The 20,668-nt window shown below is 45.8% G+C and overlaps 1 protein-coding gene across 2 annotated transcripts in view; it reads left to right on the top strand.

The window, feature by feature from the left end:
- Positions 1 to 20,668, top strand: part of camkk1a (calcium/calmodulin-dependent protein kinase kinase 1, alpha a) — a 70,041-nt gene that overhangs the window by 4,849 nt on the left and 44,524 nt on the right. For both annotated transcript variants that reach the window (XM_076275344.1, XM_076275343.1), the window contains exon 2: positions 20,235 to 20,600. In XM_076275344.1, the coding sequence (XP_076131459.1) occupies positions 20,310 to 20,600 (291 nt within the window). In that variant the 5' untranslated portion in view covers positions 20,235 to 20,309. The remainder of the gene's footprint in view (positions 1 to 20,234; positions 20,601 to 20,668) is intronic.

Genomic DNA, 20,668 nt, shown 5'->3' with positions numbered 1-20,668 from the left:
ACACAAACAGATGTACACACACACAAACACACCCAGTTGGCAATCTGGAAAAGGTCTCCACATCTGTTGCATCAAAGGAGGCCTCGTGGTTGAGGTGAAGTGAGGGTCATCCACTGGTCCTGAGCTCAGTCCATTCGCTCCCTCCTGAGCTGGCTGCAAGAGGCCTCCATCGTCACCGCCACTGCTCTGGCCTCTGTTGCTGCTAAAGCTCTGTCATTCCTGGCCTCCTGCTGACTCACACAACTCCTAGCCATTGGTATGCTCAGCCCCAGAGACCCTCTGCTCCCATAAATAATTCCCATAACACCCAGCCCCACACCACTCCATGCCCAGAACAGGAGGTCCGGTCCTATCTCTCTCTCTCTGTCTCTCTCTTTCTTTCTTTCTCTCTCTCTTTCTCTCTCTCCCCCCCCTCTCTCTCTCTCGCACGCATGCTCGTGTCCGTCAGCTGGCCATTGGGCACTGCTGACTTATGCCATTCTGTCGCGTCTCCAACACATGAATCTTGCTCTTCTCACCATTTCAGTCTTGGTGCAAGTCGCACATAGTGTATCAGTCTCGATCTCAAAAGCGATGAGTAGAAACTAGTCCGTGAGGAAGCCTTTATAAGGATTGGTATTACTTGTTAGTCTTTAATTATGGATGAACTTCAGAGACTCCATTTGGCGTTTTAATGGACTAAACGGCGCTGCAGGTTCTGTTGTTATTAGTTACATCAGAGCACTGTCTGTGATGCAACACATTGATTTTGACAGGTTGTAACACAGCTGATTCCAATTGTTAGCCATCTGCTTCATAACTGTCCACATTCATTATATACCTGATCACTGGTGGCTTTTCTCTGTTGGTGTGTTAAGCTTGACGTGTTAACATAATGGTAGAGCTTTGGATGTTCAGTCAATCTTTCATGAGCCTACAGGAAAGAAGAAGTTGCAAAGTTCTCAGGAAGTGTCACTCATACTCAGGACCTGAGTGTGACTTTGCATTTTGACCACTTAAGTTAAGGTCATAACCACAGTATACGCAGCGTGGCCTGAGTAGCCAGTAGCTGTCTGCAATGCATGGCATATACTGTAAAGATAGATAGATAGATCCATCCATCCATCCATCCATTCATCCATCCATCCATCCCAAGGACAATTCTTCTTCTTCATTTGACCCATCCGTGGTGAGTGACCTCACAAACACTTGGAGCAGTGGGCAGCCATTGCTGTGGCAGTGTTGGGGCGTGAGGTGTCTTGCTCAAGGGCACCTCAGCCGTGGATGTGGACATTGTCCAGTCTTTTAGCAACAAATGAAAAGCCTTCAAAGCGTAAACACTATCAGTGATCTTAAGTTCAGTTTACAGACTGGTCTGATCCTTCCTGTACATATTCTGAGCATTTAAAACTCTTCTCATCCAAGAGTCTGTCCCAAAGAGATTTCCTACAGACCACTGGTCTTATTATCTGCATAGCACTGCATAGTGCATAACAATTATTTCACTAAATATAGCTCCGTTTTTGGATCATTACTCCCATTTTCATCCATATCGCAGATGCAGAGGAGAAGGGATTGATAAGACAGCTGGGACCATTTTCATCTCCCAATGATTTCCAGGGTGACCATTGCTTTAAAAAAAAAAAAAAACCTCCATCAGTCGATTAATTTGCTTGCAACCAGATGGCTGCCGCAAAACAAGTGTACTTGGAGAAACTTTGGGTAAACACTTCCATCTCTGGAAAAAGCTCCCTCTTGATGGCACATTACCCAACTTCACCAAACGTAGATGGATCCACAGATGTGTCCGCAGTCTGTTGGAGGAGCACAGGATTCTGGGACACAGATGGTGTTGTTGTTTTGTGTCGAGAGACTTACAAACCTCTTTGTTTGGCCAAAGGGAGTGGGTAAAATTTTTAGTTTTTTAATCGAAGAGAGATCCCATCCATTCACAAATAAAGCTCTTAGTATGAAGAGGCCACAATCACTCAGCAGGCTTTCAGATATTCCCAGCAACATGAGGCGAGCCCCTTATTGAGCAGGAGTCAAGGTCTGGGGCAAGAGTCAATGTCTTTATTTGAGGCCACAGCTGTGGTTGTTAACTCAAGATGTTAGGAATCTGAATGGTCTATGAATGGCAACATGGTGCACTGATGCTGCATAATGGTGCAAAATCATGATGCATCTGAGAGCCAGCAGCATCTGAGAGCCAAGCCCCCTGGCCTCCCACTATTGAAATGGTTCAGTTCCTTCAGGTCATCTGTTATAGATCTTGACCGATTCTAATGATCTGTCCCCCCCTTGATGTCCCCACACATCATTGCTGAAAGAGGGCAGAAAACACTCTCTAAATCAAACCTCTGCGGTGACTTATTAAACCAGGCCATCAGATCCCCATGAAGCCCTGCCTGTCGTACTTGTTGCTGGGGAGAGAAGAAGGGAAAGTCTGATGGCCAGGGCACAGACCAGGAAGACGTGACGCTTGGTTTCAGGCTCAAATTGTTTGCCCATGCGAGTCTTAATAAGTTGTCATAGAACACTGCGGTCTCCCTTGTGCTCTGACCTTTTCCTGGACAAAGGAGCCGTGCACTGCGTGTCTCTGAGCTGATACCATGGACACCAGGAGGACGGAGGCTTTTAATCGGCGGTGTACATCTCTGTGCTGATACAGAAGCACTGGGAAGGTGTTAAGCTAGATGTTTGATAACGAAGCATCCGTAGCCTCCTTGATATATGATTGACAGGGTAGCTCATTATCTTAATTGGTTGGGTAACAATGCATAGGGGGTCTAACAGATTTGGCTTGTTTAATCATGCTATCATGCTCAAGGAAGGACGTTTTCTATTTTCCTGTTGTCAGGAAAGGGAGCTTTCTTTAATATCCTGTCTTGTATCAGGCTGTTACACTTGTGAAGAATGAGAATCAGGTTTTAAAAGGAGGTTCAGCACTGAGTCACTGAACCCAATTTCCTCTGTGCGAAGAACAAACCTCTTCCTCATAGTCTTCCACCAGACCTTTTGCAATGTCACAGCAGCAGCACCCAAGAGCACTCATTTCACTCATCTATCTATTGACATTTGCTGCATAATTGTGGTCATTTGGTTTCTATGACCGTATTAGATATGGTTTTTGAGAGGAAGTGACCAATATAATAATTTCAAATGCTTCCCAACTGGAAGCACTCAAGCTGTGGCAGGAGGGAATCTGTTATCATGCCTCTCCGGCAACAGTGTACTTAATGCATTGAACAATCAAACACAGCTTGTCATGGAGCCCTGGGATTTTGTCTGCTCGCTCTGATGTCCCATTAACTCTAAGCAGTAATAGAGCCGGAGTGTGCTAAGGGCTCGGGTGTTGTGCCTGCTGCCCCTCGGAAGCTGAGAGAAAGGAACCTACGCACACACACACACACACACACACACACACACACACACACACACAAACAGAAAGAGCGATACACACACACACACACACACACACACACACACACACACACAAACCAAGGATTAAAGTTCTCCGTCATAGGACGGATTTCCGTCAATTTGATTTTAGAAATGTCATATTTGAGATCGATGCAGATCCGATGAGAAAAAAAATAGGAGGGGGGGGGGGGGGACTGTCACCTTTGCTTTTCCTTTTTTAAGGCAACTACAAATATTAGGTAAATGTTTAAAGACCTAATAGTGTTCTTGAGAACTTTCTGTGTCTCAATCGGTGACCGCTCAAGAAGATACGTCCTATACGGCCTACGTCAGCCATGAGTTTCGCTTTGTATGTTGTAGCTACACACTTGTCTCGGGCGTTTGCTTAAAAAAAAGAACACGTATGGAGGACTATAACGGTCTAAAAGTTGGATTATAGTGACACAATCGAGACAGCTGATGAGGTTGGCCAATCCGTTTAACTTTTTTGGATATGATATTGTGAGCTCTATGTGTGAATTCGGAGGCTGTGTTCTTTCCGTGCATCAATGTAGACACTTACTATCGCGAACTCTTGGGGAGGTCATTCATTTTGGGTGTCACCTATGACTTGAACAGATAGCCTGCTATGCCACCCGATGTAGGCTACTATTATTGTTACAGTTTTTAATCAATGCAACTAACATTATGTGTAAAGCGACGCAATATAAACCGTAGCCTATGCAATTTATTATCCCGTCTGTTATGACATACAACAATGTTTTTCACAATTTGCGACGGAAGGTTTTGACTGAGCGTGTCGAGTAAGGGGGTCAGTCGTGTTTGTGACGCACAGACAGCCTTGTAGCCTATTTTGCTTAGGCCTCACTTTTAACGACAATAGGTTGTGAGTGTATGTTGACAAAAAATAACCATACAATTAAAATAGTCAACTTAAAACTTTGCTATAAAATATTAATTTATAGCACAAAACCATAACCAGTGGGCCTACCAGAACCTCGCATATTAGCGTCATGATTTGTGTGCGTCTATTTGGCAAGGCCACTAGCTGTCATGGATGCGTTGTTGCTAAAGGAAGGCAGGTGTCAAAAGTTAAAAAATAAATGCAGATGGGCAGCTGTTGGAAACGGGGGAGAACTAACAAGCCATGGTGTAAAGAAATTAAAGTGCCAGGAGTTTGCTTTTGCGCGGTTCGCTGCAAGAAAATTGTTTATGGATGCAATAGGAAAACGTTTTAGCACGCCACCAATCAGAAGACCGCCATAAGGTTAACGTTCGTGCACTTCAGGACATCTTCCCTACCTGGTGCAACTAGCCACCACGACAGAGGTAGGCTACGTTTATCTATGGCTGACCGTTTTTACGTTTAGAAAGTAGGCTACGCATGTTCTTTCATAGCGCAACACGACCTGTCCTTAACCATATCTCAACCTCTTGTCAACCTTATACAATCTGTTGCTGAAGACAAAAGCGCCGTCTCCAGATTGTCGCTACAAATGCGCAGACCTCCTGCATGAGCACACACAGTATTGCTGCTCATTGGAAAACTGAGTTGTCTGTAAAACTCAAAATTACCATGTTATCATTAAATGCGGATGAGGCAACAAATGGAAATATGAACAATATCTAGAATGTTCTGATTTGTTACTTTGATGAGGAAATGGGAAGTCTTGCAAACTTGATTTTATAGATTTTACTTGGTGTTGAATTGCATATTAACAAGAAAAAAATCTCCCCTTTAAACACTTTTGGCCTGAAGTAATTAAATAAGAGTGTGTTAAAGCCTTTCTACAATATTGCTGCAGTAGAAAAGAACAGCAATGGCTAATCAGCAATGGTCAGGGATGGTACTAAAATATATTTTTGTTCATCAGGAAAACTCAATCTCAATCAAGAACACTCTCAATTCGCCTTATTCACATGGCGGCCATTGGCGGCTAAAACGAGGCTACAGGGTACACAAACCATAGGATTGTTATGTTCTATGCATTCACCTGTAGGTGGCATTAATTATATAGTAAGTGTACCCTGTAGCCTCGTTTTGGTTTAAACAATGGCCGCTGTGTGAATAAGGCGAATACTCCCTTTACTTTGCTGTTTGCATCTTTTTGTACATTAAAAACCAATAGGTCGCGACCGCAAAAGGGGTGCTATCTCTATAGGTAGATATGAACAACGTATGACTTATGGCCTGAAAAAAGTTCAGTCAAACGATTTTTTTTCACTTTAATCCCTGCACAAACAGAAAGAGCGATACACACACCCACACACACACACACCCACACACACACAAACAGAAAGAGCGATTCACACACACACACACACACACACACACACACACACACACACACACACACACACAAACAGAAAGAGCGACACACATACACAGACACACACATGGAGACACACACACAGAGACGCACAGACACATTACTTATTATTGGGAAGTCATGACATGTCCAATTCTCAGAGCCTTCAGAGAATGGAGCTTTAATGGATGTCACATTGAAACCTAATGGGATCAGAGAGATCTCTGCCATCCTCAAATACATGGAAAATATAATCTGGGGACTGCAGCAGTACAGCCCTGGAAGGAGGGCTTGTGATGTATACGAGAAATGAATTTACTGTTCCTGAGTTTATATCTTTCAAAACAGGCGTCGTTTGCACCACGCAGATGTAGTGAATATACTCATTTTAATGCTAATTGCTGTTTGTTTCACCGACTGGAAGAAATGAACTAATTAGGCTCAGTATGCTTAGATTACATCCAAAAACGTTTAGAGCTCCATAACCCTGTCTCCTGAGGAGTCTGAAATGACCTAGAAAACAGTTTAAGATCACAGAAAGTTTCAAAGTCACAGATAAGGCACCAGCCTAAATAGATTATCACGGCATGTCGAGATGAAACGGCATCGTGTGCACGGCACAAGATTCCAATCTCTTTTTTTAGTACCAAACCAACTCCGTTGACTCTTACACAATGCAAAGCCCTAATGTAGCCTCAGCTCTTGGACACCCACTGTGAGAATAATGTATGAACGTGGGCTCTACCTGCAGCAGATCTCCTCCTTCCTACAAGCCTTAATTCCAGCGGCAGTGGTGATGGTGGAGGTCGTGGGAGAAGCGGATAGAATGACAGCCAGGCTTCATAAACCTTACTGCCCACTCTTCACACTGACTAATGAGTCGCTTGCTGTTGGAAGTCTACAAGTCCACGAAAATGACACAAGACGACAAAGCACAACGCAACGCTTGTGAAATCATCACAACACAATACAATGAGAAAGTGTAGCAAAAAACAACATCACACAACACACACACACACACACACACACACATACACGAGTGCTCCTCTGGTCCATGTTGGGTCTGGGCTGGCTGTGTTTGCGCTGCGGGGTCTGGTGGACAGCTAAGCTGCTTGGCTGCAGGCTGATTTGATTTCTCCTTACATGCCACCTTTCCCACATAATTGGATTCCCCCATCAGCAGCTAATGCTGTTGTGCTGGTGCTGCCAGTGAATTGTTTGTGAAGCAAACATGCCTTAAACACACACACACACACACACACACACACACACACACACACACACACACACACACACACACAAATACACACACACACACACTTAGGGTAAAACCATAGCCTCTTTCTCACTTGACCTGTGAGCAAACCATAACAAAGTTTTTTGTTTAGATGAACACATTTTTGCTCCTTAGAAATGTTCAATATGTAAATATTTATTGATTTTGTTTTATGTATCCATATCATATGCCGGTACACTGCACATAGTGGATTTTGTATATTTGTATTTGCAGTTTATTTGATATGTTCGATCATGTGTTATTCATAATTTATTCCACTGCATATCATTTGTGTATGTGTGCGCTGCCTGCCATATGGTCTATAGCATCTCTGCTGCTCCACACTGTGGAAATGAGATATAATTAGGCCTGTTGTCTCTGGTGAGAGCTGTCATCGATGAGCTGAACAAGACCTTTGCAGGGCAGATAGAGAGTCTGACGGTGACTGGATGAGGAGAGAGAGAGAGAGAGAGAGAGAGAGAGAGAGAGAGAGAGAGAGAGAGAGAGAGAGAGAGAGAGAGAAAGTCCAGAGCCCGCTGATCTCATGGATCTTCTTCACTCCCCTTTTCAAGCGGGCAGTGAGTCAGATGCCTTAATCCACTGTGGGCCCTTTACCTAGCTGGCAGCGTTGGGCAGCTCATTAGGACGGCTGAGCCTGGCGTGGGCCCTCTCTGTGCCGGACTGGCACAGACGAGAGCCCGACCAGTGTGAAGGAAATGTGAGCCGGCTTTATTAGCTTTGTGGTGCTTTGTTTTTGAAGGCACTACAAACACACACACACACACTACCCCCCCCCCCCCCCTCCTTACACCTTTAGTGTGAGCTGACAGGCTTAGTGCGTGTGTGTGTGTGTGTGTGTGTGTGTGTGTGTGTGTGTGTGTGTGTGTGTGTGTGTGTGTGTGTGTGTGTGTGTGTGTGTGTGTGTGTGTGTGTGTGTGTGTGTGTGTGTGTGTGTGTGTGTGTGTGTGTGTGTGTGTGTGTGTGTGTGTGTGTCTGGACAGATTGCTGAGTGGAGATGTCAGTATCAGGATGACTAAATTTCACCTGTTGGTCCATTCGCCCACGGACAACATTTTGTTGTGAAGTCCCTCATGTCTTTCATCTTCAGTGCCACTCCATTTTGGAACGTTTACGTTCACTTGACAAGCAATTGTGTGTGAGGGATATTGAAATTACTCAGCAGCACAAACAATTACCCTGCAATTGCCAATATGCCAAGCACTTCCTGGAAGGCTTTTTAGCCAGCACAAACATTTCCGATGGACCGTCACCTGTATTGTTGCGGCTATTGTTTCAGCATACCTGTTTACCCGGACCTGGTTGCTTGTTGCACCTAGTGAATGAGTATGTTAAGATGTTGAAGAATTTATGTGTGTGTCAAAGTTGAATAAAGAGTTGAAGTTGAAGATATATATATAGTGCCAGAGTGAACATGAAAGGAGCAGAATATAACAGAAGATGCCATTACACTGACGCTCCACAGGAAATATATTGCTGGCTAAAGAACCTTCGTGGCATATAGTCCATACATTGGATGAGATGTACAGATGTACATCTCATCATGCATGTACAGATACATGCAGTGCAGGAGATGACTCAGAGGAATGGGAGGAAGGGTCCAGGCCACCGGCTCCACTGACAGGGTCATGCAAAGGCTGGGGCTCTTCTGCAGGTGGTTCACCCCCACCCCCCAAGGACCAGATTTGGGAAGAGGAAGGTGATGTGGATCTGCCAGCTGGGAGGGAGCTCAGGGGTCTTTCCCCAGGACTGGCTTAAGCCCTTCCAGCCCCAGCCAAAGAGTACACCCCCCCCCCCCCCCTCCTCTCACCTCCAACTATGCTGCCGTTGTTTCCTCTAATCCCTCATTGGCTGCTCTAGGGGGTTAGTTAGACCAGGCCTGGGAATGTTTGTGTGAGTCAGTGTTTGGGTGTGTTTCTATTTCCGTCCACAGAATTGGCTGGGTTCACAGACCATTCGCCTGCTCACCGCATGAGGCCGTGGAAGTGAAGTGGCACCATCGTGCTCCTTGAATTGTGTGCACCTTTGCCTCGCACAGGTAATGGCCTCAAGGTTTTGTTGTAGAGATTGGCCTTGCAGTGTGTCTGTACAGAACAGAGCTAATCCATCAGATTGAATTAATGTGATCCTGGGATTAGCACCTGAGCGGTACATTGCACACCACAACCTAATTCTGGGTTCATGTGCAGAGCAGAAGGGCTTCATGTAGGGGCTGTCACACTCTGAGTCATTAATGACCTTCTTTGCTAACACTGACTTCCAGTGCTCTGTTGTACTTCAGCCAATGAGGGGAGATGTGTTGGCAAGTGGAAAAATACTCCCAACTCCCAGCTTTCTCTAGGGTAGGGTATCGTCTCAAATTTAATTTATTCCGGTTCTGGTTCCGATTTTTTTTTATCGATTCTGGTTATAGGTCTATGCTGTAAGCCATAACTGAATATTCAAAAAGATAATATTTATGTATAAGTATTGATCCTCATACATATGGATTAAAATACTAAGGCCTGGGGGGGTGCTGTGGCGTAACAGGCTCTACAGAGTCTTAAAATGATGACAAACTTGTTAATCTTTACTTGTCCTTGTTCACAATAATAATATGATATGTTTGTTGATTGATATTAAGTATTGGTCCTCATACATTTGGATTAAAATACTAAGGCCTGGGGGGTGCTGTGGCGTAACAGGCTACAGCACTTATACCATATATGGGTCCAAGTGCCCATGGGGTCCCAGGTTCGAATCCGACCGGCGGTCATTTCCCGATCCCGCCCATTCTCTCTCTCCCACTTACTTCCTGTCTCACTCTTCACTGTCCTATATGAATAAAGGCAAAACGCCCCCCAAAAATACTAAGGCCTTACATAGAGATCAATCTAAAGCTGCTAATTAAAATAACTGCTAGGCCTTGATGTTTCAGAGAGTCTCAAAATTATGATAAACTTGTGAATCTTTACTTGTCCTTGTTCACAATAATAAAGAGGCTTTTATGTTTATTTTTATTCAATTAATTTGACATTTTTGATTAAATCAATGATTAATTTGATCCAATCAATGATTTGATTTTCATTATTTCGTTCTTTCTTTTTGATTCTACTCAATTCTAACATTTCGGTTCCCAACCCTACCTTTGCCGCTGGCATTTGGTAGATGTCCATTGAGGTTGTACTCAAAGCTCATTTGATGTGCACCCATTCCTAATAGCTTGATAGCACTATATCGATGTTGCACATTCACTAGGGTGTGCCCCTGTTAAAAACCTCCTTCAGATCCCCCGTGGATGTCAGTGACGGGGAGCTACAGCATGAGGGGCTGTTTTTCTCTCGCTTGTCTGCTCCGGTGACCGCCGCTGCGCTCAGCGTGTCACTCTCGTTTATGCGCATGAGCCTGCTGGCGGGGAGCTCCTCGCGTCCCCTATCTCCTGTCGCTCCCAATGGTGGCATCCGGCGTGATTGCAGTTATCTCGCGTTGGCATCGGGCGCCGGGGACGAGGCGAGGTACGGGTGAGGTCGCACGAGGATAAAACAGAGAGTGACACTCAGGGAACGGATTATGCCCTGGCAAAGCCAGCAGGTCTTCACTGATCCCAAAGAGCCATCACACACACACACACACACACACACACACTCACACACACACACACTCACATACACACTCACAATGAATGTGTTGTGCCTCAGTAAGTGTGTGTGTGTGTAAAGAGTAGTAGCGCTGAAACAAATCCGACTAAAGTGTTTAATTGCTAATGGTGTAGACCTGTTGACTCTTTAACAGATCTGCCGACAAGTCAGGTGTCAGGAGTCTGTGGGCTGGATTACAGTAGTGTGTGTGTGTGTGTGTGTGTGTGTGTGTGTGTGTGTGTGTGTGTGTGTGTGTACTCCTCCATTGTATGGTCTCTTTTACTGTCTTCTTGGCTGTCATGCCCCCTAGCCTCTCTCACTTTATATTCATTAGTATCTCTCCCTCTCTTATATTCATTTGCCTTCATTTTCTCTGTTTAATGTCTCTCGTGTCTCTCTTGTCTTTTTCATTCCACTAAAACCTTTTCATTTGTCTGCCACATGATATTAAAGTACTGCACCTCCTCTTGTGGCACAGTGCTGCTCTGTCTCTTTGTCTGGGAATCCTCCAGCATCCAGCAGCCACGCAGTTATCACACTGTGTGTGTGTGTGTGTGTGTGTGTCTGTGGTTTGGTGTGTTTTCTTCTGTATGTATCAGCTCTAACTATCTGTCACTCCCTGAACCCCCACCCCCCAACACACACACACACACACACACACACACACACACACACACAGTCTCTCTCTTTCTCTCTCTGTGTCTGTCTGTCTTTCTATCCTTTCCCCTTTTTTAAACCAATCTTGTCCCCTCCACTCAGCGACTAGGATTAGGACTGACAGTTGAACCAGCCGACCGAATGGACCAACTGACGGTGTCACCCCCCCTCCCCCCCCCGGGCATCAGCATTGACTGAGACGGAGAGCCCCCCCACCCCCCCATCTCACCATAGAGGGGTGTGTGTTGCTGCCAGTGGGACTCTGCAGTAGAGGGGTGTGTGTTGCTGTGCGCTGCTGCTGGGAATCTCCACAACCCTCACCTGATTTAATGATCACCACCAGCCAACATTATTGTGTCCATAGTGGAGCCCAGCACTGACTCTCTTGTGCTCTCTCCTCCTCGTCTGCATGACACATGGCACTTTAAGTGGGGGGGGGGGGGGGGGTCCAGGAAGTTCCCCTCCCTCCTTTGAGCTTTGTTTTGATGAGAAGACCCTGGGTCCTGAAGGGGATTTGGACAGTGCAAATGGATCTTGCCCACCGTCAAAGTCACACGAGGAGAGAGACATTTCAGAGATAGCCCCAGATGTCATGGACCGGCATGCCCTTTTAAATACGTTTACAGCTCGTGTTGGGATGAAATGTAGCCTGTGTAGTGCTGTGTAGTTGAGAGGGGGCTTTATGGGCCTCGTTTGGCCAGCTGGCTTGTTTTCTTGCTTGCTGTCAGAGTTTGGTGGCTTTGTAAAGCAGAAAGGTTCTGGTGCTGCTCTGCGTTCCCAGCGGCTTTGTTCTGGGATTGTACGAGGCAGGCAGGCAGGCAGGCTGGGTGGAAATTCTGAGATCTCTCGCTAAAACGCTGCCAAGAAGGCTCCTACTCAAGGCTCTTGTTGTTTTAATTGCTTGACATTGCCTCCACCCCTCACTGTAAGTCTCCTCTTTCCATCAGCACGGCCGCACTTGGGAATTTATCTCTTGATGTAAAGTGAGGAGGAGGCTCGCCATAGTCAGGCCAGCAGTGTGGCCTCGCTTGTCCGTCTTCTGCTGGGCAGTAGCTCCCCCTCTCACTGTCCTCCTCGTTTCTCCTTCTCATTTAGGTTCACACACTTGCAGTGCAGATAAGCTGTGCATTCTGATCAGTACGTAGCCTATGCTTCAGGGTCGCTGCCAAACTTGGAGCCTTGGAGCCGTTTGGAGCTGTTTTACCGATCCTACCTCAGGTACTCAGGAGCCCACTGCAGTCCAGTAGTTTCTCAAGTGTACTCCAGCCATTATACAACCCTTTGACACATGCACCAGGGTCTTTTAGTTGGTCTCATAGGTCCTTGCAAGGGGCACCATCTACAGCCCTGAATATACCAGCAACCCCCACTGCAGTGCTGTGTCACTGCATGCACTCGCACAATCTCTCTGGGAATGTGGGAGATGTTTTTGGCTTCTAAAAGACTATGCATCACCTCAGGTTCGTTCTTGACGCAGAACGTGCCGAGTTGCCAGTAGTTGAGCTGAACTGAAGTTGAATTATATTAATAGCCCTTTTTCTCTCCACACGGACCCTTGAAGAGATGCTTTGTTCTTGGACTTGTTCTCTAGAATATAAAGCAGCCATAATCCCGCTATCACTGCCTCTGCTCTCAGTGCTACTCTTCGTTTTTCAGGGAAATGTTACAAAGGCTCGATATTGCGGTGAGTGCTGTCCTTCTGGCGTGTTGTCAAAGGCTCGTCCTTGTGTCCCTTCTAATAGCCCATCCTTCATCTATGCATCTGTTATTGGCCTGTCCAGAATGATGGGTCATTGTGCCGTACCCCGGTCATTCTGCCGTACCCCGTCTATCCATGGGCTCATTGCCAGATGTCAATTATCACCGATCACTTTGACAGATATCATTTTGCTCCTGGTCTCTCTCCTCCCTGGCCTCTCTGTCATCAGTGAGCTCTTTCTCTAGTTGTCCTATTTATTTAGGAGTAGATCCACAGCTCATACCCCTCATCAGACGTTTTTTGATCATGTCATTTGATACTGTCACTAGTCATTTCGTCAAGGCTCTGGGTTTGCCCCTGGAGTTGGGGAAGGACAGTTTCAACTTCTTGCGTCTCTGTTAATGAGAGTTTGGCCCTCATATGAAATGAACTGATCACACTCACCCAGCCTCATGCGAGGCACTGCGCTGGTGGAGTTTGGTCTGGAAAAAAAAAAAAGAGAGAGCGGGCGGGTGGGCGGCATGTGGGCACTGAGCACTGAGATTCCTGTCCTCCATCTCCGCCGACTCCCATCAGCTTTCTATCTCTCTCTATTTCTCGTCTTTTTCCCTCTTCTTTTCTTTCTTTCTTTCTTTCTTTCTTTCTTTCTTTCTTTCTTTTCTTTCTTTCTTTCTTTCTTTCTTTCTTTCTTTCTTCCTTTCTTTCTATCTATCTCATCTTTCTTTTTGTCAATAGAGACTGCTGTTTAGCCGCAGCTTTGCAGCGCCCCCTCCTCACCCCCCAGCCTTGCCTGCAAGGTCATCAGGCTTGTTTCAGGCCCCTCTCTGCGTGGAGGTGCTGGCTTCACTCGCTGCGGCTCTTTGTTCGGAGGTACGTCTGCTAGTGGGCGCGTGCTGTGGGCGTACAGTAAGCCGCGCTCTTGGATCAAGGCCTGTGCTTTTAGTTGGAGAGTGCATTGTGGGGAAGAGGAGGAGGAGGAGGAGATCCCCATTGCCAAGTGGAACTCTACAGGCACCTTAAGGACAAAACAGCTTTTTATTACCAGGTTAGCTTGTCAGGTGTGGGCGAACACGAGAGACGTTGTCACTGACGTTTTGGCCATCAAACACATTGTATTCTCAGCTCCAGGCTTTTCTCTGTCAGTAGACCAGGGTGAACGAGGATGTTTAGTTGCTCATGATTTTCACCGTTTGTGCCAAGCCATGGTGGAAAATACTGTTTTGGCACAAACAGCTTCTGGTAATCCCATCTAAACGGTTGCACCATGCAGTTTAAACATTTTCAACATGCTTGTATAATCCTGATGACTAGATGAGTTATTAAACTAGTGTAATATCTCAGAGTCTGTCTGTCTCACTCTCAGGAAATAGATGAAAATACCAGAGGATGAGCAGGAGGAAATCGACTCCTAATGAGTGCCCTAATATTTACTGTACCTTCTTTTTTTTTGGGGGGGGGGCTTTTTGCCTTTATTATGATAGCATAGTGAAGACAGACAGGAAGTCAATGGGAGAGAGAGATGGGGTGGGAATGGGACATGACCGCAGGTCGGTCTCAAACCTGGGTCCCGGTGGGCACTCGGACCCGTGTATGGTACGGACGCTGTAGCCTGCTGCGCCACAGCGCCCCCTTACTGTACCTTCTAAGGTGATTGAAGTTTAATTGGTGACTCACTGTGATGCAGGCTGCTTTGGTGGGTTTACTGTTATGGAACACTGATCATGCTGCAAAACAACTCAATAACAGCAATCATCTACTGATTTCTGCTCTCGTTCTGTAAGAGCTGTTGTTCGTGCTGTATACAAGGCCTGAAGCAGGAGAAAATGGCCACTGTCCCATCTCAAGGCTGGATTGTCAGCAGAACATTAAAAGGCGCTGAGAGGTGAAAAGGTCTAAAAACGTCTCCTGCGCTCCTTAATTGCTAGCGCTGCTGTGGTGGCCAAGTCAAAACATGGACGTTTAAAGCAGCGACAAATTTATGTCTGCTTTTGCGCTCTCCTGCTCAGCATCTGTGGTTGTCAGGGGAACCCATAGTCCTTAGTGACCCTGCCATCTTCCTACTGAGTGTGTGTTTGTGTGTGCGTACACGTGTGTGTGTGTGTGTGTGTGTGTGTGTGTGTGTGTGTGTGTGTGTGTGTGTGTGTGTGTGTGTGTGTCTGTGTGTGTGTGTGTCTGTGTGTGTGTGTGTATGTGTGTGTGTGTGTGTCTGAGCCTACGTCTGAGTCCAGGGCCTGTGCTGCAGTATTCTCACAGAATCTGTTTGTGTTCCGCAATATTGATGGGGTATTTTATTTTTCATGTTTGGTTGATAGAGGCTGTGTTCAAGTCTGTGCCTACCTAGAACTGTCCCTATTTCCTACCAAGAACACTGTTCTTCTTTGTGTTTCTGGGATTTAACAAAGCATGATGGGAATCCCTCCAGGGTGGTCTTTTGTGAGGATGATCTGAGCCATTACTGCAGGCTTTTTATTTGGCTGAATCTTTATCTGTGTGTGTGTGTGTGTGTTGTATGTGTTTATATGTGATTTTCTGTGTGTGTGTTTGTGTTTGTGTGTGAAGAACAGACGGAGAGAGAGACACTAATTCAGCATTGGAGAGAACACCGGAGAGATGCATTGTGAGGGCGCAGACTGTAGTAGTTGATACTGAGCTCCAACTCTAGTGAAAAGTGTGCACATGGGTGTGCATGTGCATTTGGATGTGTTTGTGAGAGAGTCAGTGAAAGAGATTAGGTGTGCTGCTGCATGTGGGAGGTCTCTGTGTGTGTGTGAAAGAGTATTGAGATAGGGACGCTGACTGGGTGCCAGGGAACACAAGAGATTAGCCTAGGTGTGTGTGTGTGTGTGTGTGGGCTCACAGCAAATGAACCCTCGTGTAGCTGCTGTGAAATGAAATTTCACGGAGACAGGCCGGGCTGGCAGACGTGGACCCTAGCGCAGCGTGCCACCTTCTGACCCTGTACTCCAGCTCCTGATCTCACACAGCACCGGGGCCGCCACCAGCCACGGCCGCCATTGCACCGGGAATCATGGGAAATCAGGGAATAATGGGTTTTTCAGTTTCAGTTATCTCACTCCTACCAGATGCCCCTCTCCAAATAAAAGCTATGTTGACATTTCTGAATTAAAGGTGAAATAAATGAAATCTAATCCAATAGCTTTTTGTCAAATTCAGTGACTTGCTCTGCGGGGTCGTCCAGCTGCTCATCCCGTGTATGCACTCCAAAAACACATCACACTCTGCTCTGGGTGCTAGATGAGTACTTGGTGTAGTGACAAACCCAGGTCAGTTCATCCATAGCAACTGGTAAACATGATAGAAGAGCCTTTTGACTTTGTTTGGTGAATGAAGTCATAGGGCTCCTCTATGAGGAAAGTTCCCACTTTCACTGGGTTAACTTGCCGCCGTTGCCTGAGGGGCAAGGAATAGGAAGATAAAGAGTGAAAAGTGTGTCATGTTGGCAATTTAGCATTGGTAGGGCAGGGTTAGAAACACTGTTGGATCAGTGGAACAGCACCAGAAGAAATGCATCTGTCCTGACCGTCTGGTCTGAGTAACGTTCCTGGAGGATGCACAGCAGATGACTCAGCCGTCACATCACGTTGTCATAAACCTGGTGAGACAGTAACACTCTGTTATCTCCACTCTGGAGTGTAAAGTTCGTTGGGCATTGGGCTGACTAGCGAGGTGCTGTCAGTGCTGCGTGTGTTTAGCGTCCTGAGGGGATTCAGAGCAGGTTCATGCTGTAGGAAGAGACAACTGTTGGTGTTGTGTTTTTTAAGACAAATGTAACTGGCTGTGGGATGAGTTCATCGATTGGCTCTGGTCTTGTCAGATGAAACTGTGTGTGTGTGTGTGTGTGTGTGTGTGTGTGTGTGTGTGTGTGTGTGTGTGTGTGTGTGTGTGTGTGTGTGTGTGTGTGTGTGTGTGTGTGTGTGTGTGTGTTTATTGGAACATACAGCTTCAGGAATGGAGATTAATTAAGTGTGCTTGCAAAGCAGCACACTTATTGTTCTTTTTAAGTTTTATTAGGCCCTTTGAGACAGAGACACCGTTCCAACTTTAAAACGTCCGGTCAGTACCGGTGTAAGTTGCTCGCGAAGATGACGTCAGGTGGGCATGTCGTTCGTCCACCATATTGGATTGAACAGAAAGCGAAACTAAATTTTCACAGGTCACAAATTTGGTCCGAACGCCACGAAACTTGACGTACATTATCCTTGGACCAAGCTTCACAAAAGTTACCAGAAGGATTTTTGATTTTCAAAAGCGTTTGCCCGTCACAGCCAAATGAAATCGGGGGTGAAGCTCCGAAACAGGAAGTCGCACATATCTCAGGAACACTGTCACATATCGATACCAAATTTTGTATTTGAACTCGGGACTCCAATGTGAAGGTGCATAAGCTAAAAAAAATGAAAACGTTCCAAAAGTTCCCAGCATTTGGCAAACCACCCACCCGTATTTGGTAACTATCACCTTTCACATTTGCAGTTGTACTTCTATCACAATGCCTTCCAAGTATACACAATGTCTCTGGGCAGCCACAATGTCTTTGGGCAGCCTTGCCCAATCATGAAATCCTTGCTCAGCCATGGGATAGTATGGACTTACGAACTGAAATGGCAAGGAGAAGATTAGCTATTTATTGCTGACGTAGTACAGTTATTTTTACACTTTATTTTGACGGTATTCAAATTACATTTTTCATTATTGTTACTGTAAATATCATGATGGGAGAGTATTATTAAAATTTTTACAAGTATGCAAATTCATATGTTTACGGGCATTTAGGTTTTACTGTGTTGTTTTGTTGTAAAGACATGCAAGGCATTCTGGGCCATGTAGCCTAATAAACAGTGGTCGGCAGTGGTCGTTCCATACGTATTAATATGAATAGGTGTTTCTGTAAACCTAGGGACAATAAACGGCTATCTCTGTTACAAAAACGAGCTGGTAATCGATGAGGGAACTATGACAAAAAGATTGTTTCATCTTTAAAGTGCAATGTAGGATTGCATTTTAAAAACATATTTGGCAAAACTGTCAATGCCAGCCTGAAAAGATTTTGGATTATTTTGGGCAAAACGTTTTGCCATCGTTTTGAGGCATTTTATTCAAATGGAAAAGAAATAGCCTTAACTGGGTAAGACGTAAACACGGAAGTGACGTAGCCTAGTTCCCGCCTTGACGAGTGACTTGACAGATTGCAATGCGTTTGGCAGATTGAATCAAAGATTGTTAAAGCGGAGCTTTTGAATGGCCATTTGAATTTTGCAATACAAAGAGCGTGACCAAAGTGCAATGCAATCACGGGGGGCGCTATTTCTTTTCCATTTGAATTAAATGCCTAAAAACGAATTGACAGTTAAATGATGAAACTGAATATTGAAAATTGAAATGCAAAATGAATTGCCATTTGAATTTTGAGACTGAAGTACCATGGCAAAATGGAATGCAATTCAATCCATGTTTATTCTATTTTTTAACCAAAATTATTGGAATTGATTTTAGGATTTCATTGTCACTTTGCAGATTAAAATACAATTTGTTGGATATTATTGCAAATTGCAATATTAAATTGCATAATCAATTGTCAATTGCATAATGTAATGTATTTTTGAATTGCATATTGCAGATTGCATTCTCATTTGAATAAAGCTACTCATATGCTTCCATAGCAAGGGAACAATTTTGCATTGCATAACTAAGAGATGCACTAACACCACCAACAACAACCAAAACTAATCTATTGTCAACGTGTACATTAAATTTAACTTTTCATCGTGAATCAAATTAAAATGTTCTCCTCTTTGCAAACGTAGGCATAGGCATATGGTGACAGATTAATTTAATAATGTTGCTGCGTGAATCACGGTAAGCGCGAATGAAGTGGCCACTTCTTAATGGGACCCACTGTATGGAAGTAGTCTAAGTAAAATAGAGATGTTTCAAATAAGATCAGGTTAATCAGAATTCTAGGATATGCCCGCTTGAAAATGGCAGAGATAGAACTGAACTTTGGCCATAGCAACCATCCATTTAGAACGACTGGCCTTCATAGCAAACAAAGATCTTAGCTGTGATGCAGGGATACAAGGAAGTTTATTGTCACATGCATATAGTTAATGGAAGTAAGAAATGCAGTGAAATTATGTCTGGTGTCAGCATGCATGTATGTTATGTGATGCAAAGTATAGAAAGGGGATGAAATAGACACAGGTCAAGAAATATAGTGCAATGTAGATAGTAGTATAAGCTTACAGTTGATTTACAAAAGGTGGTTTAGAGTAATATGAAGTATTCCAACGAACCGCATTCACCCCGCAAGCCAATAGTTGAATAGCCCTCTCCTAGAGCTTTTGAGATATTGCCACTGCTCCAACACTGAAAGGCACTGTTAGAATGCTTGGATCAAGCCAGGTTCAGCATAGCGTATGCCACTGTCTGCTCACGTTGCTGACCGGACCAGGGCAAGCACACTTTCGCAGTTCCCGCCGGAAATGCAGTCTAGTTATTTCTGCCGTTTCTAAATTGAGTTTCTTCAGGGGAGATCTCTCACTTTGTCTCTTTCGCTCTCACTCTCTCACTCACACACTCACACACACACACACACACACGATGAGAGAGTCATGTGGCTTCATCTCTGTCTAGCGCGGCGGGAGCTTTCCAAGCAGACAACAGGAGAGAGGGAGAGACATGTCTCAAGCAGAGCCCCTGAGCTGTGTCTCCCCATCCCCTGCCCTACACTCAGGACACACGCTGCCTCCAGCACCACACACGCTCGGCTCCAGCACCACACACGCTCGGCTCCAGCACCACACACGCTCGGCTCCAGCACCACACACGCTCGGCTCCAGCACCACACACGCTCGTCTCCAGCGCTGCCTCCAGCACCACACACGCTCGGCTCCAGCACCACACGCGCTCGGCTCCAGCACCACACACGCTCGTCTCCAGCGCTGCCTCCAGCACCAGACACGCTCGGCTCCAGCACCACACACGCTCGGCTCCAGCGCTGCGGAAATAGAGAAATAACATGGAGTCACATTGGATAAAGTCACATTAATATTAGGCTAACTATTTTTGACGGCGAACTGGAACTTGGGGGTGGGGGTGCGTGATTTGTAGGCTGTTGAGTTGCTTATCACTCAATTATGAAGATAGGAATTTCAGAGTTCAATTAAGTATGCTATCCTGCTTTACCCTATGCTATCCTTCATGCTGATGTCTGTTGTTTTGTTATATATTTATAGGATCTTGCAGGGTGTTAATGTGAGAGGTCACCATCCACTCGCCGCCTTTGTGCTTCCCCCGCCGTGTGAATCGCCATGGCAATGAGCAGTGACGCTGCCAAGATTGGCGACAGGGTGGCCGCCCTTTCCATGGCAGACGCCGCGGCTACCTCCGGGACGGCCGACGCCTCCAACGGCGTGAGGAACGGCGCCGCTGCGAAGAAAATGCACGTCGCCCAGCGGCCGCAGCTCTCGGGCAGGAAGATGTCGCTACAGGAGCGGGGCACCTGCCGGTCAGCAGGAGGAGGAGGGCAACCGCACACATCCCCCCGAGTGGCCCGCAGGCCCACCATCGAGTCCAAGTGTATCTCCATCTCCGACTCCCAGGTCAGTGCACTGCAGGTACAGGTTTGCCAGTAGCATGTGATCTGGGCCTCAGCTTTAGAACATGAGAT

This window comes from Alosa pseudoharengus, unplaced genomic scaffold (assembly GCF_046254945.1).
Source record: "Alosa pseudoharengus isolate Yale_2024_CS ecotype anadromous, Long Island Sound unplaced genomic scaffold, YU_APseudo_1.1 YU_APseudo_1.1_scf_8, whole genome shotgun sequence".
Lineage (NCBI taxonomy): Eukaryota > Metazoa > Chordata > Actinopteri > Clupeiformes > Clupeidae > Alosa > Alosa pseudoharengus.
Note: the sequence above shows the minus strand (reverse complement) of the source record. Positions and strands in the feature narration are given on the sequence as shown.